The sequence below is a fragment of the Onychostruthus taczanowskii genome, unplaced genomic scaffold, assembly GCF_017590055.1.
Source record: "Onychostruthus taczanowskii isolate IOZ18803 unplaced genomic scaffold, ASM1759005v1 scaffold58, whole genome shotgun sequence".
In the NCBI taxonomy this organism is placed as follows: Eukaryota; Metazoa; Chordata; class Aves; order Passeriformes; family Passeridae; genus Onychostruthus; species Onychostruthus taczanowskii.
The window spans coordinates 9,203,115-9,229,569 of record NW_024503457.1 but is presented as its reverse complement, the minus strand read 5'-3'; the positions used below and the strand labels follow the sequence as shown (position 1 = coordinate 9,229,569).

Sequence of the window (26,455 nt, the reverse complement as noted above, 5' to 3'; positions counted from 1 at the left end):
TAGAATTACAGAATTATATGTATTCTGGTATAGTCTTGTATTTTTAGGAGGTACTTCAAGTGGCATGTGTTGAAGCACTAAGGTTTTTTGGGGTTTATTTCCTTGCAGGAATTTGTCAATCTGTATGCTGACTATATACTCAATAAATCAGTAGAAAAGCAGTTCAAGGCCTTTCGGAGAGGATTCCACATGGTGACCAATGAATCTCCTTTGAAATATTTATTTAGACCAGAGGAAATTGAATTACTTATTTGTGGAAGTAGGGTAAGAATTTTGAATATACACTAGAGAGTGGAGCTTTTTTTGATATTGAGTATATAACTAATGGTCATCTTTAAAAATATCATCTTCTTACAGAATTTAGATTTTCAAGCACTAGAAGAAACTACAGAATATGATGGTGGCTATACAAGAGACTCTCTTATTATTAGGTAATTTTTTGTGATTTTGTAAAGATAGAAAGCACTTCATCTGCTTGTTTCTTCATAATGATTTTAATATTGTGAGATTTAGTATTTTTGTAGTACTGGAGATGCAAATGTCTTATGTGTAATTTCACTTTTCTCAAGTAATGTCATTACTGAAGAGGAGATGGTATAAGCATTGTTGAATCTGTATAATTCCTTAGGAAACAGGAATAATAGCAGGACACAGACAAATTAATGTTTGAAGACAGTTAAACTGCAGTGTTTAGTAATATTTCTGATTTCTATTTCTGAATCTCATTTATTGGTAAATACATTCTGAGAGTTTTGGTTTATGAATGCAACTTGTAGATTTGATGTTAAGACTGATTAGAATTCTCATACCATCAAAGCTCAATTACTTTTGAAATTCTTATTTATACCAAAGAAAGTTTACAGTTTATTTACTTTTTAATTTCTTCTTTGATAGGGAATTCTGGGAAATAGTCCATTCATTTACAGATGAACAGAAAAGACTATTCTTACAGTTTACAACAGGCACAGACAGAGCCCCTGTGGGAGGACTTGGAAAGTTAAAGATGATCATAGCCAAAAATGGCCCAGATACAGAGAGGTAAAAAACGATAAATTCTACATTTTGCTTGGTTTTTTATAAATTGAAGCTAATTATGTGCTTTTAAATGATTAACCTAGTTAAATCTGGAAGTTGAATCTATAGGAAGAGCTTATTTTCTTCCAATTCATTCTTTTTGGACTTGTAAAATAGAGGTGTATTTCTTTTGCATGTTCCAAGATCTGAATTCTTGTATTTTTTGTCCCACAGGTTACCTACATCTCACACATGCTTTAATGTACTTTTGCTTCCGGAGTACTCAAGCAAAGAAAAGCTTAAAGAAAGATTACTGAAGGCCATCACATATGCCAAAGGATTTGGCATGCTGTAATAAGTATAACAAAAGGGATTTAAAAATGATGGTGATGATGTCCCTGTCCAAAAAGGCCATAAGATAGTGAGCTACAGTAGTCACCTGTGTTTGTGCCTCCCTTCTTTACTGGGGACATTGGGCTGGAACAGCAGATTTCAGCTGCTTATATGAACAAAATCTTTATTTTTTCTTTTAGCGTGAAAGTGTTACATATTCTTTCACTTGTATGTACAGAGAGGTTTTCCTGAATATTTATTTTAAGGGTTAAATCACTTTTGCTTGTGTTTATTACTGCTTGAAGTTGAGCCTTTTTGAGTATTTACAAGAAAACAAACTGTACTCTCCCAAGGAAAATATTGCCATCATTTGTAGACCATGTAACCTTCAAGTATGTGCTATATTTTTGTCCCTGTATCTAATCAAATCAAGAACTGTACTTTTTGAAGAGTTTGCTTTTGAAACTTGAAGTCTTGAAAAACAGTGTGATGCAATTACTGCTGTTCTAGCCCCCAAAGAGTTTCTGTGCAAAATCTTAAGAATCAATAAAGATGGAAGGGAGAACTTGGAATGTTAAATTGCAGCCTTGAGAACTTTACTTTAGTCACAGCACAACAATTAAAATTCATTTCACTATATGTTGTCTTCACATGTCTTGTAATAAACTGTGTTTTTAATTAGGAAACATTTCTTAGCATATGAAAGGGTAGAAATTTTAGTTACTTTTTTTAAAAAGAAGTTTACTGGGGAAAGTGCATTTTCAACTGAACAGCTTTAGAGTAGGGAGTGAAGTGTCTGGAAAAAATATAGGAAGTTTTTGCTATATTATAAACAAAGCATGTGGAAGTGCACTTAAAATGAAGTTCTATTCTTATTTGCCTATTATGTTGACATTTAAAATAGACAATCCAAAGTCTTCCCTACATGTTATGTCATCATCATTTATTTAATGAATCATTTTTCCTATCTATCAAGGCACATGATCAGTGTTGCACCATAGTCTAAAGGGATGGCTACTGTATTTTAATCTCATCTAACAATAAGCAAAATTGAACAATATTAAACGTGAGGCCTACTTCATGTTGTACACTTCCAACCATTAAATAAACTGTTAGAAAGTAAGTACTAAGGTTATGTTCATCTACTACATAAAGTATTCAGTAGGTTTTTAATTTAACTCTACAAATCATATCAGAAATAAATCCTTTACCTTTCTTAGTCTGTGTTAAATGTTAATTTCTCCTGTTGCAATATATGATGAAGGGATTCTGCATTTGTAAGTGCAGATGGAACTGGCATATCTCTTTTCCAATACAAGCTGCAGCAGGTGTGCAGAGCTGAGCTTGTGCCTTGACAATTGCTAGAACTGGCTACTACCGATCAAACCCGTGACTGTGTGGAATTGGCATTAAAAGGCTTAGTTTTGAAATCATTGGAAAAAGAAAAGATGTCTTTCAGGACTATTTTAATAAATTCTTTCTAGTAATAGAAACAGACAACTGTTATGTAACTATGATGCTGAATAAAACAATGACCTTTTTTCACCATGGTTCAGTGAAAAAGAAAACAATTTACTTTCTTACTTTGATAAATTAGATATTAAATGGTTTGATTAGACATTGTTGTAGTACTGAATAATTTGAGGGTTGCAGGTACGGAGAGCTCTCTACAAGTGAACTGTTGTGATGTTCCCCTCTCAAGTTCAAGCCGGTGCCAGATGGCCTGGACACAGGGGACTGAAACTTGCTGGGGAGGGAAAGGTGCTGTCTGTCTTCTGGCCTTTGATCTCAGAGGCCCTTAGGTCCTGCCCTCTTGTATATCCACCTTGTTGTATGTCCCAGAGGAGGAAAACAAGATATCCTACCATCTCAGTGTAGAGTGGTTGACACCAGTGCCTGCTGAGCCCTTCAGGTTTGGAGCAACTCTTCCTGTAGGTGGTAAGAACATTTGCAGAGTGCCTTAGGGTTATTCACTGCAAGCACGAACAGATCATGATACTGCTGTGTGGTATGTACTGTGTTCACAGTCTAATGTGTTAAGTTCTATCCCTGTAATTCTTCTTACACTAATTTAGCTGTGGTTTGTGGTTGTACCCAGCTGACCAGGTGTATGTGATTCATCTTGGGTTTTTTTATATAGGTCTAAAAGCTGTGCAGACAGCATAACTGGATAGCAATACAAAGTTCTCTTAACTGTTGACATTGTAAATATGCTCTTTCTGTTTCCCTTTAGCATTAAGATTAAAATAACACATAATTGCATTGGCCTTCAAAAGCATAAGTTGTTTTTCAAGGAATCATTTTCAGGTAAGATATAAGTACTTAATATTTGACAGATTTCTCATGTAAATACACACTCCCTCCCCCCAGATACCACTGTATTGAGACCTTATCTCCTTAGGACTGGTGTAAGTGCACTAGTTGTTCAGCAGCACCAGTTGATAAGGTTTAATATAAATAAATCTTGAAGTCTTATAGCTGCAGGCTGCATTCCTGTCCTACAGAAGTTTCAGCCACTGTTCTTTCTGAAGGGGAAAATGTCATTTTAAGTTTGGTTTGGTTTGGGGGTTTTTTCTGGGTTCCTGGCACACCTGGAATGTCTTTCACAGTGTCTAGCAAAGTTTAGGTCTTCAAAACTTGGAGACTTAAGTGTACTTACATGTCATGAAAATACCTCTCCTCAGTTAGACAGAAGATTCCTTTTCCAAGGCAGTAGTTTGATGCCAGTGTGGTGATGTTCTCTCCACAGGGTGTCTTCAATATGTTGACAGGAAAATATTTCGGACGTCTCAGCACTGCCTCATTTGACAAATGAAAAATACCTCTTCAAGTATCTCCTTCTGCACCTAACAGAGACTGCCTGAATGTTTCCAACCTCAGTGCAAAGGGGCCATCAGGCTTCTGTGTATTCTACCATCACATGCTTCAAAAATGATAGTAGTGCAAGAGAAGTAATGCCCTGAAAAGAACCATCTTAATGTGGCATTGTTTCAGACTTAATGAGTGAAGAAATGGTTTTGTTTAGCTCTGGAGGTATATTGGCACATAAAGCTGTATAAACAGAGCATCACCTTTTAAAAGATCAAAGTTTTGCTTCTTGCTAAAAAGATTTCAGCAACAGCTGTCAGCAGCGAGCAGAGTTCAGGTAACTAAGGAGTAGTGTTTTGTGAACTTCTCTCTGGGCTTGTCTTCCATTTGGCAGGAAGAGACAGGATGGTGGCAGCCAAGGGGACCCCTCCAACCCTGTGTTCTGAGGAAAGCTCATGCTGAAATGGGCCCAGGGCTCCAAGGGACTCTGTGTTACAGTAGTCAGTCCATGCCTCTCATCCAGCAGTGGCTTCACTGCTGAAGCAGGAGCTTCCTTTCCCATCTGACACCACACAGGTGTGAAGGACCTAGCGGGCTTAGCCTCCAGGGACCTGCAGTGTGAGCTCCCAGGTGCCTATTTGGGCTTCTGCTCTGTGAAGCAGGGAGTTGGACACAGGTTTCCATGCTGCTGATGTTCTGGAGGAGGACAATCCCTAAATCATCAACTTTAAGGTGTTTCCATCACACTGTTATAGCCAGTTACCTCCAGGTAAATTTTTATTCTCACATGAGGATTAAGAATTTCCTGGTTGCCTCAAGAGGTTTTATGATGAAAAATGAATTGGGTGGAATGTTTGAGCTGTGCTTTATTTATTATGCAGAAAAACTCCATCATTTCAGTATGCAAGATGGAGCAGGAATTTCTTCCAAGTTAAGCTATTCAAAGTCAAGCCTTTCGTAACAAGAGCTGAGTTTATTATGCTTAGTTTGAGTCACAAAGGTTTGTGATAAGTTACTTACAGTTCTTGTTCATAGTCGAAAGTTTGTCATAAAATTTGTAAGACCATTGGGGACTTAGTAAAATTAATTTTTAAAAATTCAGATTTATACTGAATCATGGAAGGGATGCTGCTTTGGAAATAAGAGTTAGGTAATTTTTTACCCAGATGAATTCATTTGGAAAACCCGTGAAATGTCAGTATTTTTCTCTAGTGCTCCATCTGAAGATGTCTTCAGCTGTTGGTTTTTATTGTTCCTTCTTCATCAACCCAATTCAAAAGTGTGTGGGAAGGTGGTTTTAATTGCAGATATACAAGTATAGTTTTGTTCTGTTCTGCTGTATTTGTAGGATACATCAAGAGAGTGATTCTGATAAATAGCTGAAGTTTGCCTAGTGTGCTTGTGTTCATAGATGTCTTGCTCAATATAGATCCTTTGGGATTTCTGTGTGGAGAAGTGTCTAAGAGACAAAGGCATTGGAGATGCAAGTGAAGGGTGGGAATCATTATTCTATTTTAGGACAATAAGGTTGCATTAGGAACTCCTACATTATTTTGCTGGTTAGGTTTGTGCATAGTTTTGAGACTTAAAAATTGAGACCAGAGCTGACTGTGAAAGTCAGACAGCCAATGGCTGGAGTTAGACTTGTGCCCTTCAAAGGACAGACAGCACAGCTCAACTGCAAACAACTGCACATGCAGGGATCCTGCTGCTCCTACAGCCTTGGCTCACAGCTTGGACTGACCAATGTCAAGTGAGGATAAAAACTGCAGAGATTTGTGGCTCAGCTGCTACATGCAAATCTAACATGAAGCCTTTCTTAATAACACCAAAGGCTCTGGTGTATCTGCTGTGCCACTGGGACCATGTACAGAGAAAATCCTTTGAAACTCCCACTGCAACCTTCTGCTTCCAGACCTGTATAGGACAGAGAGGGAGTAACAGTGCTCAGGAGCAAGTGGCCATGAAATGGCATCTGGTTGAACTTCCCCGTCCCAGGCTGAGCTGCCATACATCATGTGTTGCTGCCTTTGATTTAATGTTTCCCTTTGCAAGCACTCTGTGTTTGAGCAGCAAGGGATAAAGATCAGGTAAGCCAATATGTTACTATGGAAGGGGTTTTGTTTCCTAATATAACTGATGTTAATTAAAAATTGGAAACTTGGCAGGAGAATGTTTTCTACATGAAAGGGTGTTTTCAAAAGAAAAATCTCCCTGTGCCATGCACAGATTTTTAATTTTTGTCATCTATGCATGAAGAATACTATGAATTTTGTAGCAAGCCACCTGAAATAAAACAAATGACATTTTGGTTTCTCCAGTATGGGTACTTCCCTTTAAAAGCACAACACAGACCTCTTTGTGAGCATCTGATAAGGGTTGCTCTTGCACTGGTTTTTTTTACACCTTGAATCTCTCTGGAGAGTGTCTCATTCCCAAACTAAAATCCCCAAGAGTATATCCTTTCTAGCAAAATTCTTGTCTGGCTCATTTGGTGTAGGGGCTGGACCTCAGCCTCTGCTTTCTGCCAGCAGCCAGCCTGGGTGAGAGCATTGCTTCTGTGCCAGGAGTTGTTCCAGACAACATCCTCAGGCCTTTCAGAAATAATCCTGCTCCAGACCTGCAGCAGTTTGGAGAAGTTTTGTCATCCCAAACAGTTTGCGTGCTAGCTTTGATTTTGGAGGAGATGATTTCTCAGTGTTTAAGCCTTAGGAAAGATTTCCTGGGTTTGGGACTCTCTGGGACCACCCCTGCCCTGTGTTGCCACCTTCAGAGGATGGATTAGTCCCTTTCTCTTTTGTGTTCTTGGCTTCTCCTCCAGAACAAGGGCTGGACTGGATCCAATGCTTTTGGACACCATGTCCTGTTGCAGCCCAGCAGTGACACTTGGGGCAGTTGGTGGCAATGATTTGCCTGCTGCCTCTAAGCCTCACTGCTGCAGGGCTGGGGGTGGTAAAAACAGACTCTTCCAGCAGTTTCTTCCCAGTGTCTGCAAGATGGGGGCTTCCAGCAGCCATACTCTGCTGGTTTTTAACCTTTCTTGTGGGATTCTTGGTTCCTGAGCATGATGGCAGCCTCTGGGGTCTCCTAGTGGCTGATCGCAGCATCAGTTGGTCTCAGCACCTCCTGAGTTTGCTCTGAAATTTTCCCTTTGCCCTGCCCAAGTCAGAGTGAAGCTGTGTAGGACTGAACCCTATATGGAGCCGGCAGCTCTGCTATGCTGCACAACAGGTTTGCCCTCAGCACTGGCAGTGGCTGGGGAGGGGGAACATGCCCTTCTGGAGTCATTCCAGTTGCCCATTTGTCTGGCTTGGGCCCCTTCTAGCCACCAAAGTGTAAATCAGTTTAGAAAACTCTGCAGGGGCTCCCCTGTGTGCTTTCTCTCTCTGGCTCCAGATTGCAGCATCCCTTCTGTACCATTCTCCCTTCCCTGGTGGCAGGAAGCTGAGCAGCTTGGGGTGTCTCCCTTGCCCAGCACATTTGTCACCCCAGCTCCGGGGTGGCTGCAGTTTTGAAGTGCCACTAGCTGCCTGGAGGTGCTGCGTGGCTCTTTTCTTGCTCCTCTTCTTCCTCACCACTTACCCTTCTTGGGCTGCCAGTGCTCACAGCTGGTGCAGTCACATTATGGCAATGAAACTGACAGCCTTGAAGCCCTGAATTGAAAGTGTTTCTGCTTGGGACAGCTCTTTTGTCAGTCTGCCTTGAGCCATGAGCCTTCCCTGTGCTGTCAATGCTCAGGCTGAACCATGCACCAAGAAGCCTGGCTGTGGCTGACAGGCTAAATGAGCTGTGGAGCAACCAATGTGTTTGGAAAGGCATGAGGTGCTTTTTTAGAAAAGCTCTGCAGCTTTGTGCTGCTAGACGTAAGCTTTTTTCCTAACCTTGATGCAAGTGTGGTCAGAGATGCTAAGATGCTAGCTTTTATTGCTAAGAGATGAGGCATAGGGTTTTCAGTAGTCAGAACTTAAAATTCCCACCTCTGGATCATTTCCTTCACTGATAGTACCCAAAGCTGCTGCTGTAAGAGAGGGTTTCCTGTGCCAAGCACTGGACCTATGAACAAGCAGCCTAAGGACTTGCTTAAAACAGCCCAAATCTACAAGTAATCTGAAAACAGTGGGAATGCCACTGCAGGAAGCTGGGTTAATTATCTGCACTATTCTGCAAGTAAAGTATTTGTACTTTGATGAGGAACTGGCAATTGGTTCTCCTAAAAAGCGTAGATCTTTACAGCACAGTTGGTTTGATTCATCAGACCTGGCAGCAGGCTACACAAAAAAAAAAAAAAAAAAAAATGGTCTTGTGCTTCTCTGTCTCCTTTTCTGGAAAGGCAGGTAGTGCCCCTGGGTTCTTGCCACGCTACTCACCTGAAGGGGCTGCTTGGGTGTGACTGCTTTGGGGTAGTTCCCCTTCCAGGGCAATGAGGGAATGTTACTGTTGGCTATAAGAATAGAACAGTGTAGGGGTTTTTCTTGTCAGAAAGCTAAAGAAATTACATATTAAAACAAAAAAAAGCTAGGAAATTAATAGCTATTTTCATCAGGCTGCCCATCGCTCTAGAATTACAGCCAGGCTGTCCCTGTGGTGAAAGTGTTCTTCAGTTGCCCTCTTACAGAAGGGCTGGTACCAGGCACCACAAATGCTAAGGAAAGAAAAATGGAATAGCATCCATTAGTAAATTCCTTCCATGTTTCTGCACTTCTGGTTTTAGTACTCTACCCCTGATTTACCTGTACAAATAAGAGAGGTCTCTGTTAGAGCTGGCCAGTGTCCTCAGCCTCTTGGGAAGACAGCCCATGGAAGCTGAGCCATTGGCACTGCATCCTGCACTCTTCTTGCAAGAGCCCAGGTGATCTCCCAGCTTCTGATGAAGGAAATCTGTGAGAACTGCTCCTGCTTCTGGAGTAAAGCTAATGTTTGTGTTTATCCCTAAAAAACTGCTTAAAGAGTGCAAGCCTTTGCTCCTGGGGCGTGGAAGGGGGAGGACTGCCAACACAGAAGAGCAGAACTGTATTTGCTGCAGTGAAGCTGCAAGAGCAGCTGGCAGCAGCAGGCCTCAGCCCTTGTGAGCTGGAAACTATTGCAAAATCTGAATTTCAGAAACAAAAGGTCTGACCATCTTCAGCCCTAGAGCTTGTTCCTCAGAGCTTGTGTGGTTTTCCCCTCTCAGGAACCCTTCTCATGCTCTGGGCTATGAATGGGATTGGGGAGGAGAGGGGAGTCCCAGAGTGATGGCTTCCCTCAGGAAAGCTGCCACAACTGAAATCTTGTGCTTTAACTGTCTGTACAGTTGCCAGATCCATTTAGTGCATAATTCGTTTTGCTCTCAGGGATACATGAGATGTTTTTGCAAATGCTGAATTATGTAGACAAGGGTTTGATTCATTCTGTTTGTTCCAGGTTGGAAGCATTAATAGAAGAGCTGGGGAACCTTGAAGCCAAGTGCAAATGCTGTCATCTTGCAAATCTTGAGGGTGAAGAGTAGCTCTCCTTTAGTCCGCCTGTGTCACGTCACTGGACAGCCTGGCCTGGGTTTGGCCTGTGAATGTGTCATCCTTGGTGCCAGCAGTGATACAGACACAAGTGTGTCTTCCAAAGCCACCAACACGTGGACCAGCTCAGAGAAAGCACTAACACTTTTGTGAGAGCGAGGACAATGAGCAGTTTGGTTTCTAATGTAAAGTAGAGGCCTCATATTGCGCATTAATAAATATTTGGCAGGAATGAAACTCTAAAGCCGATGCCTTGGAGAAAAGGGTTTTAAAAGCACGACTGTACTTTCCCTGGGCTGTTCTGAAGAAAAAGCTGTACTGTAAAGAAAACCCCAACTCTTGGCTGTACAAATACATGAGCTGTTTTGCTGTTACTGCTGCTTCTGAAGTCCAGTTCATTGAATTTGCCAGGGCAGTTTTCTGCTGTAAAAACTGTAAAGTAAAATAATAGGGGATGAGGGTAAAAGGATGGGGAGAGCACTGAGAGAACTTCAGAGAGGAGCAAGGCTGAAATTGTTTGCTGTCAGGGTAGAGGGTCCACAGCTTGAGGCCCTTTCCCTGGAAAAGCTCACTCCAAGCAGCAGCTGGAGCACGGTGTGTCACTCCACCACCTCTCCTCTCCTTTTGTATGTCGAGCAAATGTTCAAACCTCTCAGACTTTACCCATCTGGTGTCTCCCTCAGCACAGGCTATTTGGAGCAGCAGTGCCAGCCCATGGCTACCTGCTTAGGCCCACGTGAAGTGAGCGTTGTGGCCATTAAACCTATTTCTAGATTCAGGGCCTATGTTCAAATGCTCTGTAAGCACTGCCCTGTGCCTTGCTTTCTCTTGTGGCAGGTTTGAGGAACTAGCCCAGCCCAGTCTGTGCTAGGCAATTTTTGGTAGGTGACCTGTGTGCAAGTAGCAGAAAGCTGCACACACTTATTTCTGCCAGACAAGCCACTGTCCCTGCTGTGCCACCCTGCCTGGAGCTGGGAAGGGAAGACAAGTGGCAGCAGCCTGGCAGGCTCTGTGCCCCATGGGACCTGGAACCCCTTGGGCAGTGGCATAATGGTCAGGTTCCTGTGCCTGTGTGGTAGCTGCAAATGCAGGGATGATATCAAAACTGGGCCCAGGACCAAAGCTGTGTACCAGCTGCCCTGTGGTGAGGGGAGACCACCATCCCCACATAGTTTTCTGTCACTTCAGATCTCTGTTCCAGATAACAGTTTTCTGGACCATGTAATGGTGATGCGATCAAAGTCTGTCTGAAACACTAAAATCTAGAGGGATATGGGTAAGAGAAAACACAGAGTTGCTTGAACATTACTCAAAATATTTTAATGTACATGCTGTAGCCACATTAAAGAAGAGGAAAAAACATCTTACAGAGATGAAAGACGCCAAAGGATGTGATTTCATCATGCCAGAAGCTGTATATTTCAAAGAGACTGAAGCCAGTAGCATCAAAATGCTCTTTTTCTAGCATATGAAAACCAGATCAAGAGGCACGGAAAGGGAAGAGCAAACATGTATTTAACTGATAGATTAGGCTGTTCTGATCCATCAGGTAAAGATGCAGTCCTGTGGTTTTTAGGGTTTTTAAACATACATAAATTTGGTACGAAGAGTTCTTTAAACAGTTTCACTCATATATACCTACTGGGCTGGAACAGCTGTGCTATGTTGGGTAGATAGGTATTTACAGAGAATGATGACTGATGGAGAACATGTCAATATGCCTGAAACCCCTACCAGGTACAGTGGGTTTGAGTCACACACCAGTGAATGTCAGCCAAGGTGAGTGTGGTACCTGGCTCTGTCACAATGTGGAAGGTGGAATTTGCAAGTTGAGCAGCCTGTGGCACAGTCTGTGCTCACAGGTGTACCCTGCAGTGAGCCCAGCTCCACCTCAGCACTGCCTGCCTCTGGGTGGGACTAAGGGCACTACACCCCTGCCAAACCAGCCTCTTGGAGCTCCCCCAATTCTCTCAAGCCCTTAAAGAAAATAAGGACAAGATTCAGCTGATGGAACAATACTTCTGAGTGTCACTGGCCAGAAACAGATCTTGACTACTTTTCAAACCACTTATTACAATCAATCAGTGGATATTTTGATAATAGAGGTTAAGCCCAGTCTAGGGAAGATCTGTAAGTACAGTTGGCTTCTAGGCTGACACTAACAGGAGTTTAGGCAAGGGCCGTGTGTGAACATTACTATCCAGTTGTCCCTTTGCCAGTGTTGCTGGCAAAGCTCCATTCCTTAATCACTGACAGATTTGTCTCCCTCACCAGGCTCAGAAGTGTCAATAGAAGGGAACAGTTGCTTGCCTGGAGATGAGGACTTACTCTGAGCAGTTGTACTCAGTTTGGCAAAACTGTCTCTTTTCATTCCACTGCCACCCAGTTAAACCACCCTCTTCTCCAGTGGACTCCTCACCAATTTTCCAACAGGCCATTGATCACAGTTGCTGTCATAACTCAGGCCTGAGGACAACTAAAGTCAGAGCACTGCCCATAGTAATACCTAATGCCACTGAAGGATCTAATGCCATACATGCTGAACAGCCTCTGCTACTCCATACTTTTCAAAAGCCAGTGAGATACCTGCAAGTAACATAAGGAAAGCTGCATGACAGCAAAATACTGTACAGCAAAAAAATGAAAGCTATTATATTCTATATTCTCCCTAACTAATGGAAACAAGGCAGTGTGACAACTACTTTGGAGAAAAGATGGCAGTAAACAGCAAAGGGAGATGGAGTAGACCTCCTTAGAAGAAATAAAAAGGAAGAAAACATAGGCCTAGTGACTGGAATGACTTTGCAACACAGGGCTTGTTCTCCCTGCTTTGCAGAGACCCTGTTATGGGAGCAAGCTGCCAGGCAGGCAGTGACAGCCTGCCCTGCCAGCCCATGGGATTTCTCAGTAGCCTCCCTTGGGACTGCCCACTTGCCAGGGAGTTCACTCAGCACCCTACATATGGGAGTTGCACACACCAGGGCCCTCTTTTCTCTTCCCAGGTTCAGTGAAGCCGTATTACTCTTCCACCAGTGAGCTTTAGGGGACTCCTTTCCAAGTGAGGATTTCACCAGTGTGGATGGAACTGGGCTAAAAAAACCCAGAACAGATTTTCCCTTCCCTCCCCTGCTGAAGCAGCTGCAGAGCAGCAAAGGCTGTCACAGACCCTGCCAGAAGGGACATGAATGAGCACTGCTACTCTGTCAGCATGGTCCTTTGTGCAGAGCCCAGCTCATCAGAGAGAATCAGACTAAAGCATCTGAATGCACGGCTGTTCCAGACACGTGCAGAGCGCACTGCAATGGCCAGGTACCTGATACTGCTTAGCTGTCATCCAACTGTTTGCACAGACTGTGAAAGAATAAAAATTTTGAGAAACCCAGACATCCATCCATGCACTTAATCAGCTACTAAAGTAGCAAGTTAGAGCAGGGTACCCTATAAACAATTTTTAAGCTCCTAAAAAGGAAAAATTTAATCTCTTCTACTTCAATTACAATGCCTTCTTAACGCACAATGCACAGGAAGAGACAGTGTGTCAAGACCTACAGGTACCAAACACAACAGACATTCTGAGCATGACTTGTAAGAAGCCCACTTTCAGTACAAAAAAGTACCAAGTGCTGGACCAAATCTCCCCCCAAGAAGAAGGTGACAATGTTCTATTTACAAGAAAATACTGCTTCAGTTAAAAATGCTAAAAACCATTCTCTTGAGTTCATATAAAAATAATTATGTCTATGTATGCACACACATATTTACATACATTTATGGCTTTCAGTGCTTCAACTTTCTCCAATAATTGAGGAAATATAAATAATCCATTACTACTTTTTCTCCTCAGGTTTTTCAGCCTCTGCTTCTGCAACTGATAAGCTGCCACTACCGTATTTTTTCACTCGGGTTTCTACTCTGGCAAGTCTCTGTTTCACCTTTTGTTGAGATGCAGTGTATTCTGCCATGAGCCTCGCAAACCTAGTCTGCAGTGTATCCAGAGCTACTTCAAGTCGTCCTATTTTTTCTTCCAAGTCCTTTGGGTCAGCTCCTGCTTTTGCTGCCTCCTCATCTATTAAATTGTCTTTCATCAGAATTTGACGTCCTTTCTCTTCCAGAGCCTTTTTGGCTTCTGGATATTCTGTGAGGGCTTCCATTAAATCATCCTTAGACAAGCAGAACAAATCAGAATAACCAATACTCCTAATGTTGGCTGTCCTCCTGTTGCCAGATTTGCTGCCTTTGATGTTTAGGATGCTAATTTCACCAAAGTAGCTGCCATCGCTTAGGACTACAAATTGGGTTACGCCATCATCCGCCACCACAGCCAGTTTTCCCTCTTTAATAATGTACATTTCTCTTCCGATATCTCCTTTTTTGCAAATGTAGTCACCAGGACTGAAGACTGTAGGTTTCAGCTTCAGCACCAGCTCAATGAGAAGTCCAGCTTCACAATCCTGGAATATACGTACTTTCTTCAGTGTGTCCAAATGGACATTGATGGCAATTTCAGCCTTCAGCTTGTCAGGCAGGTTTTTGAGAACTTCCTTCTCATCTACTGTTTTCTTGTTTGTCCAGAGGTAATCAAACCACTTAATAACCCTGGCTTCCAAGTCCTTAGTCACCTTTCGGAATTGCATGTACTGTTTAATGGAATCCACTTTGGCCTGGAACTCTGCCCTGGAAGCATTCATGTTGGAAATCATGGAGCCGACGTTACCGACAATGGTGGCAAAGATGAGCACGCCCACCAGGAAGTCGATGACCACGAAGAGATACTCCTCGTCCTTCACCGGGGGCGGCGTTTCTCCGATGGTCGTCAGCGTGAGCGTCGACCAGTACAGACTGTAAATGTACTTCCTGGACAGGCGCGCGTACTCCGGAACGGACACGTTGGGATACACCCAGGTGTCGGTTCCAAACCCGATCACCTTCGATATCGCAAAGTATATGCACGCGTTCCAGTGGATGATGATAAGAATGTACAACACCAGATTGCCAATACGGAACATGTTTGGATAATTTGTCCTGGTCTCGGTACGGTCAAAAAACTCAAAGAGCCGAGAGATCCTCAGCAGGCGGTTAAATCGGAGCTCGGGGTAGTTCAAACCAAGCTTGAAATATGCCAGGTCTGTTGGCACAAGAGACAGCACGTCCAGTTTGAACTGCGCAGTTTTGGTATAATGTTCTCGTAATTTCTTCTCATCCTGAACTAGCAAGCCTTGTTCAAGGAAGCCTTCGGAGAATAAAAAGATTTTATTTGTTAGAAAACAAATACCATCAACAGTAGTGAGTGACTTACATTTCAGGCCTAAGAATGTTAAAATTTGTACTGCTATGCCTACAGACACTGAGGTCATTTAATTGCATATTTAAATATTTTAATCAAGTTTCAAAGCCGATATATAATGACTAAGAACAATGACTCTATTATCACCACAGTGCTCCCTGAGGCTTTCCACTCTTTTCTGCGACAGCTGTATCTTTTAAGTATCTCTGCGAAAAAAAGAGGGATATTCAAGTGTCTAATTTTTCATGAATCATTGGCATGAGTCATAACTAAAGTTAAGCAAGTGTGATAAAATAGGAATGGAATATTTTTAAATAAATACCAAAAATAAGTAGGTATAATAGATTGCTGGAAACTTTTTCCAAATAATAGCGATATCCTTGAGATAAAGAAATGCAGTTACCCCCCTCCCTAAGTCATGTTTTTCCTCTTGTGTCCAATGTGAAAACTGACATGATTTTCCTTGGTTTGCACTTTGTGTTCCTAGTGAGAGGGCTACTAAGCAGACTCTCACACATCAATATTTCTTCATTCCAAAGGCTTTGAAAAGTATTAGATTAAAAAAATTTACAAGTAGATATAAACTGCAGTGAGAGACCTTTACTGCAGACAGTACAGCCACAGTGCTCTTTTGTGCCTCTGAGGGCATTAAAAATGTTCCACAAGGAACAGCCTATATGCACTGCAAAATACTTGCTGCAATTGCAATGGAGATATCCAACTGTCAGCCCTCTGGGCCACTCAGGAGAAAAGGTCCACTTAGAAAACACCAAAACATTCTCAGTGTATCCCAGACTATCACATTTTACTAACCCTTTAGCAACCTACAAGGCACCTGTAGCTTTCTCAGGGAAGCCTCTGCTGAGGAGCACCAAGCTGCATTCCTTTGTGCCCTACACAGGACGGTATTTCTGGAATGTGTGGTTCATCTGTAAATGCCACATCTATTTGTGTGTATCTGGCTTTGGATCTGCAAACTGGCAGCAACTACAAATGGAAGTAGTTCCTGTGCCATGCATGTGCTGCCTCCCAGAACACTGCTGAAAAAGCTGGTCAAATATGCCCTTTAGTTGTACAACTAAACAGAAAATCTGGCCAGAATGATCAATTTCTGATGCACAGTTATAAAAAATAACTTTGAAAACACCTTCCTTCTGAAAGGAGGTAAAATCTCTCAGCTTTTTGTTCCCTTATGGAACTAAAGTCTTACAGTAAAATCATATGAAAGCATTAGAACACAGGGTATGCTAAACACAACCAGCTGCTGAGACATGAAGCTTTTCTGTTTCACAGTGCACAGTCACCAAACAGGTGAAATGCAGTCCAACTGGCCCTGCAGCTAGACAGAAATGCACCATGGAGAAGCTGCTGATCAGAGTAGTCATGGGGCTACCTAAATCTCAGCTCCAAGGCAGACCCTGCCCTCAGACAGCAGAAAGTCTCACTCTTCCCCAGAGGCTTCCAGGACCTCTGTCCCCAGGGCAGATGGACCTTGCGGACTCACACAAAAAGGCAGCAGGCAAAGGCAGAGCCAGGAGGAACTGTTAAGAGAGCTGACAAAGATTTTGCCACCTAAAACAAGCAACTTCTTTCTTGGAATGCCTGGAACTATAGCAGACACCTGCACTGAAGCATTTGGGAGACAGCTCCAGCTATTCTGCAGTTGCAAGCCAGGCCTGAAAATTCAAATTCCAGTCAGGCTTTTTTAATAATCATCAGGATAGCCCATGGAAATTTATAACTTGCTTTGCCTGGACATGCCTAATTTCTGCTCTGTTCTTTCCCATTACATTAATAGATATATAACTGCAGAAGGTAAATTTAGCTGGCACAGTTGACATTTTAACTACATAGAGAAGATGAACACCCCTCCCCATCCTGCCCCAAATACAGCACTCTTGTGATTTTGGCTGGTACCTGAAACTGACTTTCCTGTTGAACAGGGTACTTGCTAAGTTTAAGAATTTGGCTTGCCATGGGTTGTGTGCTTCCCACATGACAGCATTTTTAGCCCATCTTGTAATTATGTTTAGAGCTTCTCACAGGCCATAATTAACATCAAGCTGTCAGCACAACTTTAAATAAATAAATAGATAAAAATGGATAAGATGTTAAAATGAAAGATCTAAAATTACTCTAATTTTTAAATGATCAGTGTTGTTTTGGACCCTTTCAAGGGATATTTTGAAGCTGTGTCTGTACCAGTGAAGACAATGAGACAGGAGATGTTTTCTGACCCAAGACCAGCTACCATGACAGCTTCTATTCACATGTAAGTTCTTCCAGGCCCCTCCAAAAGCACCACCATGAACGGCACCCAACCTCTGCTGTCCTCCTAGCTGTCCCCAGACACCGAGTGCTCACTGGCATGGACCAAAGTGCAAGCACCAAAGCGCATCAAGGACTATTCTGTAATTTGGTGACATGGATCACTGCACATCGTTACTTAGGCCTATATTATGACCTTGATCAGTTTAAAACAGATACCACTTTATGGTTGGAATCTCAGCCTGCCTGGATTACAGAAAGAGGGACAAGAGGCTGAAGAGAACACTTCCCACATAGCATGGCACAGCCCTCACAGATCCTCTGGGCTCACACTTCCTCCAGGAAGGCAGGACCTAAGCAGTGGGAAACCCTGCCAGGACCTCGCAGAGGCTGCACGAAGCACAGAAGGTGGCAGAGGGGCTGTTCCAGGTGTAGGACCACAGACTGAAGGCTGAGACAGGTGCCAGGTCTTGCACTTGATCAACTCAATAACCACTTCTGTCCAGGATGCTGCACAGCCTGGTTAAGAGAACAGCACTTGTGGGGTGCAGTTGGTTTCCTGCCCCAAGTGCCCTACTGTCCCTTCCCCACACAGCCTGTTACAGTGGCTATGCACTCAGCATCTGGCACGCCTATTACCGACAGAACTGAACTTAGAGACAAGTGAAGAGCAAGTGTTGGAACGTATGGCCTTAAAAAATCCAAGCTGATCAGACACTTCATCTTCCAAAAGCCTCCGCTGTTGCACTCTGACAGGATATTGCAGTGGTCATACCCCACAGGGGAATTTTTGTTTCCAGTCTTTAAATACATGCAGTATTAGAAAACAAATCCCAGAAAGACCCACCTGTTCTGAACCTGACGAACATGTCAATAACATAGATAATATCAGAGAGATAATCCAAGAACAGCCACATTTTAACATGGTCCATTTGTAGCTCATCAAAGCAGGCTCTAAAGAAACAAAGATTTAAAAAAAAAAAATTAGGCCAACTGCATAAGCAGAGTACTTGCATTACATGCCCTAGCAGCACATTAGTGCACATTTCTGTTCCAGAAATATTGCAGCATATCTCCATGTGCAAACATCTGCACACTAGAGCTATGTCCAAACAGACACCAGGATCTTTCAGAATTCAAAGTGTTCTGGACAGGAATAAAACTCAAACACATAAATGCCACACAAGTGTACTTAAGGAGAATTACACATATCCCTACGATCAAAAGTGCACCAGATTTCATGGGATACGTATCTCCATGAAGATAATTCCCAAATAAAAGACATGTTTCTCAGTAGCAAGCCATCCTCATCTCTCCCTACCATCTTACACAGTGTAAGAAAACCATTTCTACAGCTCATCATCACTTTCACTGAAACTGATTTCTACATTCTACCATGGAAAATAAATACTTGAGTTATATCTTCCTGCCCTTCGAGCATCCAAAAGATGTATTATATGAATTTAAGAGGCCCCACCACTGCCCACATCCCTCCTTTCTGCTCTCTCCTGGGTGGTGGGAAGCCTTCATCCCTGGCAGTGCCCTGGGATGCAGTGGCCAGGACACAGCTCAGCTGCCAGCCGGCAGGTGGCACACAAAGGCCACACCAGCACTCATGAGGACACTCACTGCAAGTTACATCCACCTGGTTTTAGACAAAAAGAAAAAAAAAAAAAAAGAAACACTGGCAATCTATTCCCAGTACACATATCACACATCCCTAAGGGCATATGAACTGTAAACCTTCTAGGTAAGTCACTCACAAGATACTGCAGGGAGATAAGAGGGTGATTTACACAGGAAACATAATGATGGAAATGCAGAATTGTTATTAACTTAAATCCATACCTGCACACTAGCATACACCAGTTATAGAACACGGGTGCTGCAATTACAGTCAGCCAGTTGTAGTACAGATTGCTTGAAGGATCTATCACAAAGACCTCCTTCTTCTTCCTGGAAAGTAAAACATGCAGATTTACACTGGAAATGTAAGCAAGCAACCTGCTGGAATTTCCCTCTTCTTGAGGCTGCTCATTTCACCATGAACTCACAGCTGCCTGAGAAGAGAAAGTATCCATGCAGGCAGTGCAGATGAGATACCAGGCATCCCATCTGACAAGTTCTACTTCTTTGTTTGACACAGCTTTGGAAAAATTAAGTAAGAGTGGAAAAAAAACCACAGACATTTGTATCTCCCAGGCTGAAACCCACAGCCTTCTGTATTAAGCCCCACACTGAAAAAAAAAATTAATTGTTAAATGTTTCTTATTATCACTCAGATTGGAAGGTTACATTTCACTGCTAGAGAAAGAGCCTTCCTTTGGAGGCCAATTATTGATGTTTAGCAAATTCTATTATGGAAATGACTGTATAAGCATGCATTTGAACAAGTAACACGTATGTATCCAAATACATGTCTGTACAAGTAAGAAACTCTGTGAGCATATGCACATGCAGTGTGTGTGACTAGAGCTGAAACATGTAAAGGCAAATTTCACACATTCACAGCCCTGGTTCCTTAGGCCTCACGACAAGGAAGTGATGCTCAAGGAAGCATACAGGCCTAGAATGTAAAGATTTGAAGAACAGCATGGCTAATGGCACAGGGTATGCTCAGAAGTGCCCACCTCCAGCATGAGACAGGCTGATATGGAATAGAGAGCAATTAGGCTTCTAATCAGAGGAAATACACACCAGTAGATTTGAGGTTCACAGCTGCAAAATTATTTCAACAGTAAAACTGTGATCTGTGGACTGTATAATAATGTGCAGAATATGTGGTGAGGCAATGCTTGAATATGTATTTGTGGGACTTTTCCTAATCTCCAAGAATGCAAATATATTAAAATATAATGATAATTTATTTCAAATCTGTGTGTATTTCTGGCATTGCCATTGCTGTCAGCTGAATACCCAGGCAATGTGAAAAAAGGAAGCAGCTTTAATCTAAAACATATTTACTTTACTATCTTCACTACTGGTTTTAAACCATTTCTTCTAGAAAACTGATCACCACCTCAAAACTGGTGACCATGAAATATGGTCGTTATACATCAGAGTATACTACCTTGTGACATTAAAACTTTAATTTTGAGAAGATGTTTTAAAACACTCTTGGCTACTGCAGAGCTCACACTTTCACTACATAGTAATTAAAGACAAAAGAGTGTTTAGAACAAAGGCTTTGTAATTGGAAAAATAAATAAAAGCTTTGATTAATAAAGATTTTGGGATCAATCAGATTCCATTTGGAATGCCCTCATGTCTGTATAGCAGGTGCCACCATATACATACATACAAACCTACAATATATTGCTGTAACATACTCCTTAACTTTGAGTGAAATGCACTCAAATGCATTCTCTTTTTATCTGCCATCATCGTTACTTTTAATCACTGGTAATAGTAAATTGCACTATATTTGGGTCAGCATTAGGGGAACAAAGTAAGAAGGGGATCCATTTCTGTCAAAAGCATTCAAATTATCTCATTTTGTTGCTGAAACACACCATTCCCTAACCAACAGAAGCAAATTTAGTGATCACTAGCAATTAACTGCACCATATTAAGTAACTAAATAACTAGTCAGTGAAATAAGTAAACTTATTAGCAAACCTTTAATTTTCTTCATGTAAGATATTTCTACATGGTAAGATGAACCAGACTTTTGGTTCATCTGCTCTGAATCATTATGGAAATTATGGAACAATGAAAAGTCTGTGCAGCTCTGCAAAGCAGGCTGCTGTCCTAAAGTGTTGTCATAACTGAAAAGTGATCTTCAACTCAAAGTTGAAAGAGGTAACTCAACTCCCTTTTACTGACGCAGGCAGCTGTTTCTAAAAGATCTAAACACAGGTCTTTAAGATACAACAACTCTGCTGAGCAGTTGAAACTTTCCCAAAAGGGGAAATGTATTAAAGATTTGACAGGCTAAGAATATGCAGTCTACAGAACAACTGTAAACATTACAATGAAATGCTATACCATGTTTTGTAGTTACAATCACACATTCATGCTTTATACTTACTCTTCCTTTTTTTTATCATCTTTTTTGTCATCTTTTTTGTCATCTTTCTTTTCCTCTTTTTTCTCCTCTTTAACCTCTTTCTTTTCTTCCTTTTTGCTGTACAACATAATGCAAGGCTTAGCAGTATTACCAATACTGAGCAGTTAAGGGAGAGGATAGAGGTTTGGGAAACTATTCTAAACTCCAGACAGAGTAGGACAGGGATACAACTGGAAAAAAGGGTTCTCAGGCTGAGACCTCTCACCCTGACACCACCACACCATCACATCAGGTAACCAGCTGGCTGATTCTCTGCATTAGTCACCCACACCTTCTTGACCTTTTCAGACATCAGCGTACCAGGCTGATTTTAAGTAAACGCATTCAGTTTGATTGACTCTTAAGAACCCAGGCACTTAAAAAGAAAGCTATCAAATGATGACAGAATGTGAAATGGCTTAACAAACTGTCAGTGTTCTTTGCACAGACAAAACCTGAACATGACTGTCTGAAGCTTTCATAGTAATTATAAAAAATTGGCATGAATCTCCTCTCATGGCTCTTTAAAACCAGCAAAATTTTAATTAATTAATTGCCTCTGGATCTGAATTGCCCCATTCTTAGGTTTGTCTGAACATAAGAGTCCTGAAATAATGTTAACTTAGGCAGACAGGCCCACAAATACTTTTCAAATCTATAGGAAGTTAACATCTTTCTCAAGATACTGAATCTTAAAGCTAGATTTGCTACGTAGCTTGGTCAAGAATCATGTAACGTGCTGTGAAGAATGGTGTCACTTGCACAAGCAGAAAATCGATCATCCAAGATCTCCTTTTTTATTCAAAATGTTTCTAGTCCTTGAAGCAGAAAATGTCCCACTCAGACAGAAAAGCCTAAGAGTGTTCCTCACACTACAGTGTATGTGAATAGCAAAACATGCCACACATAATGTCTGGTGTAAATGAAAGCCATGGATTCCTGCTCCCATGAGAGCTCTGTTTTCTCCTCTTCTGCCAAGGCTGGGTCTGAGTCTCCCTTTGCACTGGTGTCAAGAAAGCACAAATGAGTTTAATGACAGCAACATCCCACAGCAAGGACAGAGTCTGTAATAGTGCTGCTTACAGGACTTGTGCTTTCCATGCACACCTGCTCACATTGCTCAGACAGAAAGGTCTGTGCTGTGAATGGCAGTCACATCTAGGAAAGTGCTCAATACAGGGAGAAAGAAGTGCTCCAAAGGAGATGACAGCCACCCATTTTAAGATAGTAGCAGCTTTCACCCATCAGTAATGAGCACCTGTTCCAGTTCTTACCCTTAGACATTCACACAGTGATGAACCACCACAGTGTACTTTGGAAAAGCCAAGACTCATTTGCTAAAAAACGCTGAGATCCCACGCTCTGCCACATCCAGGGAAATGCCCACCAAGCTGACCAACACCACTGACACCTTCAAAATTATACAGTACAAGGGAGCAGAATGGAGGAGAAAAGAACCTTTGGCTTGACTGATCTTACATTTCTACTTGCATCTCAATCAGAGAAAGAGATTTTCATTTACCAAAGCTGATTCCTACACAGCAGTGGGAACTGCTTCTCAAGAATTTATTCCTCTAGACTGACTGTCCAGAACTTTACCGCTTCATTTTCCAATCTGCCCACAAAACTCCTTCTGGATTAAAAAACACATCAGGGTTTCACTTCAGATTACTATGCATGGTGTCTGATCTAAAGGCAAATGCACAGTTGCTGTTGTTAGCATTAATTTTGCTCCTCAATACTTCAAATGCCTGGTATTCTTACAAGAAAGGAAGAATTACCACTAAGCACAATTTTCAAAGAGCAGGGCCAGCTGTACATTTGTGGATCTTGTTATGCAGGGAAAAGTAGGCTGAGATCAAGAATCAGTCAAAAAGTCTCAGTGGTGGTGAACTCTGGAGGGATTATTTTGACAATTCCAACTCCCTCCTATGTTTGTGCTTTATTTTTTAAAAAGTGAAAAAAATTTATTTCACAGAGCATATAATGCCAACACTTACTTTTCTCTGGTCTGAGATCTCCTACAAACTCATCTATCAACTACAGGTACCTTTTGTAAATGAGTTTCTTCCATTCATGCTACCTCTGTTTATTTTTCTGTTGTGGTAACTCCCAATTTATCATACTCCCATCTGCTTGCAGTCTGATTGGAAGTTGCTCAGAGGAAAATGTTGGCCATAATCAAAGACTTGAAAGCATCATGTACAGTTCCCCAAGACATGGCACACTTAGGTCTTTAACATAGTGAAAAGTCCACATTTCTTTTTCTTGACCAGTAACACTGAGAAAAGTGGAATCCAGTAACTAATAAAACAGTTTGTGTCTGTCCTCTTTGACCCCAAAACCGCAGCATCCGTGCTGTTTCTAAGCTGTGTGCAGCTTTAGACTTAGAAACCTACTTCATCAGCCCTTATAAAAACACTGTCATAGTCTTTGAATGACTCAAATATTTGCATTTCTCATCTGTCAAGTACTCTGCAAATCAAGTATGTCTGAGGCTGTCAGGCAGGTAGACAGACATGTCTTGTCTTCATTTAAAAACAATGAGACAGTGAAAGGATGAAAGTTTTGCCCAAGGTACCTGAGTCATTGTCAGAAACAGAGTAAGGCAGAAGTATTTCTGTCCTAACCAGTCCTTTGGGCTCCATCTAGCAGGCTCAGCTCCAAGCTTATAGCACTTCTTTTATATCAGTCTAAATAAAAGCCTGCATATTTCTGTCACTGTTCACTGCACAGAGATTTTCCTTTTGAATAAAAGTTATGCAAAACAAACAGAAAAGTTGCTTTCGGAGCAGGAAGATCTCTTCTTCAGCTATGTGCACAAAGGTTTTGCAGCATCATTCAAAATGTACAGTTTAAACTTGCCTATAATAGAATTATTGGGAGAAAAAAAAACAATCAAGTTTTCTAGAAGTATTTCTGACACAATCAGAAGATGTACTGATTACCTTTAAGTTTTTTGTTTTCATCTGGAAAGTAATGAAAAAAACTACTATCATTATGCATGAGAACAGATCTGCTAATGGATACTAAAGAACAGATGTCTTCAGATTGCTGTGGTCTCAGACAAGCAACAAACATTGATGTAGGGTGATTTTAAATTACAGCAGCTCTTCACATGGTTTAATAAATTTCTCTTTGGTGTAACACTGTGAAATATATTGTCAATTATATAAAATAAACTCAAAAGGACAGCTTCTGTCAGACATTTTGTGTAAATATATGCCTCTAAAAGGACAGCAACTGCTGAACTGAAACACACACTTTTAAAAGATGGACATATAAATGGGTTTTGGTGCCCTCACCAGTATACACTTCTCATTTGACAACCTGAAACTTTTGGGGACTTCATGTGCAAAAAGGGACCAGTGTGTTAAAACAGGAAAACCACTATTAGAAAGTTTATACATGAATCTCATTTAAAAACTGAAAAATGAATGTGTCAATTGGTAATGCAGTAAAATCAGCCAGCTGAACTACAGAAGGTAGGGACTAAATGCTTAGTCAAATTCACTCCTTGAGAGGAAGGGTTAACTTCAGACAAAAAGAAGTTCACAGGGAGCACAAGGGATGCTTTTCACACTAAGAAAACTAGACCTTTCTCTATAATAAAACTATACTCTTAGGAAAGGCTTAGCAAGAACTAAGGAGTTTATACTACAAATGCTACTAGGCTGGATAGGGAAAAAGGTCCTGGTAGTAGAAAGGTCTTTGGAAGTTAGCAGTACTTACTCTTCATTGGTGTTGTTGCTAAAGTTGACATTGAACCTGGCCAAGGGCCAGTGACTGCAAACAAGTTAAATCAAACACATTAAAGAGTGTCAGTAAAAGCTGCTGGTGTTTCACACACGTGTTTACCGACACGACAGACGGACTCACGAGCTTCTCACAGAGGCACTGATAAGATTAGCAAGGTCAGTGTTGACTGTTGTGATAAGCCCCTTTGCATAACTGCTTCAAGGCACCAGCTCCTTTCTGTCATGTGCCTGGCATACACATTTGTGACCACATCTGATGTCTGAAGCCTGTTCTTAGGTGTATTTTTAGCCCTGTACTCATTGGGCTACTATTTTAAGCTTTCTTCAATCCTTTCAAGTCCTCTTCACAGATGCAGTGTCAAGGCTTGTGGATAAGTAATGAGCATACCTACCCATTGCTGCAGAATTAAGCCTTCATGATCCAACAACTGAGAGTTACTGTCAACCAGCAAAAGCATAAAACTGAGAAGGCAAGGATGGGTGCTCTCAAATTAATTTCAAATAGCCTTATGCAGAGGTTTGTTGGCCCATGATCAATGTTGTTCTCTCTAATTACTTCCCATCTGCAGTTGCTACTGATCTGACACCTGAGAAATCAGGCAACAGTCTGGCTAATTCAATAAAAAGTGCTCTTGAGATGAATTTCTAAGAAGCAGATCAAGTGAAGATAATAAGGCTGTGCTGGAGTACAACAAATCAAAGTAACCTGTGTAATGCACACCTTCAAAGGTTTTTGCTTTAATCTGAATTGCTTGCTGAGATTTTTGAAACTTATTATTTGCTTACCTACCAGTCTTTAATTATGCAAAAAAATGTAGGAGTCTCTGCTTCAAAGCCTAATGCTAAACAGAAAGTCAGCTTTTGTCTTGGGATTTCATTTTCCCATTTTAGCTGGTTAAATTTAAAACACCGTATCATACATTTATAGAGTAATAATAATTCATCACGTCAAAGAACTGTAAACACATAAAGGTTTCTTTTGTTTCACTGGAAAAAAATTAAGACCGAACCTGCCTTCCATACCAAAGATCACATATGTGTTAATAAGTGAAGTCAGCATCCAAATGATTTTGTCATTTCTGCATCAGAAACTTTCTGTTATCAGATGGACTTCTGAGTAGATGTAACAAAGCAATTACACATTTTGCAAAACTGCTTCTTTTGCAAAACTGCTTCTTCCTAACACTTGCAGATAATGTACATTAAGATCCTGAAAAGCCAAAAGTAGAAACATCCTAGATTCTTGAGATAGAAATTGCATTCTCCTCAGTAGAGAACACTTCAGCAACATCAAGTTGCATATGATAAAATTCCAGTTCTGAGAAATCACTCTGCCTGAAGCAGTATGACCAAAATCCTTTAGTTCAAGATCAGCGTTTTTGAGGAAGAAAATCTGTTGAAAGTGTGATACTTTAGTTATCTGAAGATTCCTGGGCAGCATTAGATACTG

General features: G+C 41.4%; 2 protein-coding genes and 1 long non-coding RNA gene across 14 annotated transcripts in view; 2 read left to right on the top strand and 1 right to left on the bottom strand.

The window, feature by feature from the left end:
* Window positions 1–2,897, top strand: part of UBE3A (ubiquitin protein ligase E3A) — a 52,670-nt gene extending 49,773 nt beyond the window's left edge. For all 10 annotated transcript variants that reach the window (XM_041417973.1, XM_041417974.1, XM_041417971.1 and 7 more), the window contains 4 exons: window positions 109–264; window positions 358–431; window positions 895–1,038; window positions 1,249–2,897. In XM_041417973.1, the coding sequence (XP_041273907.1) occupies window positions 109–264; window positions 358–431; window positions 895–1,038; window positions 1,249–1,369 (495 nt within the window). In that variant the 3' untranslated portion in view covers window positions 1,370–2,897. The remainder of the gene's footprint in view (window positions 1–108; window positions 265–357; window positions 432–894; window positions 1,039–1,248) is intronic.
* A 779-nt stretch (window positions 2,898–3,676) lies between these two features.
* LOC121343105 lies at window positions 3,677–10,019 on the top strand. Its single transcript, XR_005953645.1, has 3 exons — window positions 3,677–4,492; window positions 5,990–6,245; window positions 9,556–10,019. It is a non-coding gene; the product is annotated as an uncharacterized LOC121343105 (long non-coding RNA).
* The window catches only part of CNGA3 (cyclic nucleotide gated channel subunit alpha 3), a 31,595-nt gene continuing 15,140 nt past the window's right edge, over window positions 10,001–26,455 (bottom strand). For 2 of the 3 annotated variants that reach the window (XM_041417980.1, XM_041417979.1), the window contains exons 5-7: window positions 19,048–19,155; window positions 18,047–18,153; window positions 10,946–14,877 (exon numbers count right to left, since the gene is read on the bottom strand). In XM_041417980.1, coding sequence (XP_041273914.1) covers window positions 13,475–14,877; window positions 18,047–18,153; window positions 19,048–19,155 — 1,618 coding nt within the window. In that variant the 3' untranslated portion in view covers window positions 10,946–13,474. Of the gene's footprint in view, window positions 10,080–10,945; window positions 14,878–18,046; window positions 18,154–19,047; window positions 19,156–26,455 lie in introns of those variants that run through there. The other variant, XR_005953644.1, reaches the window with a different exon arrangement.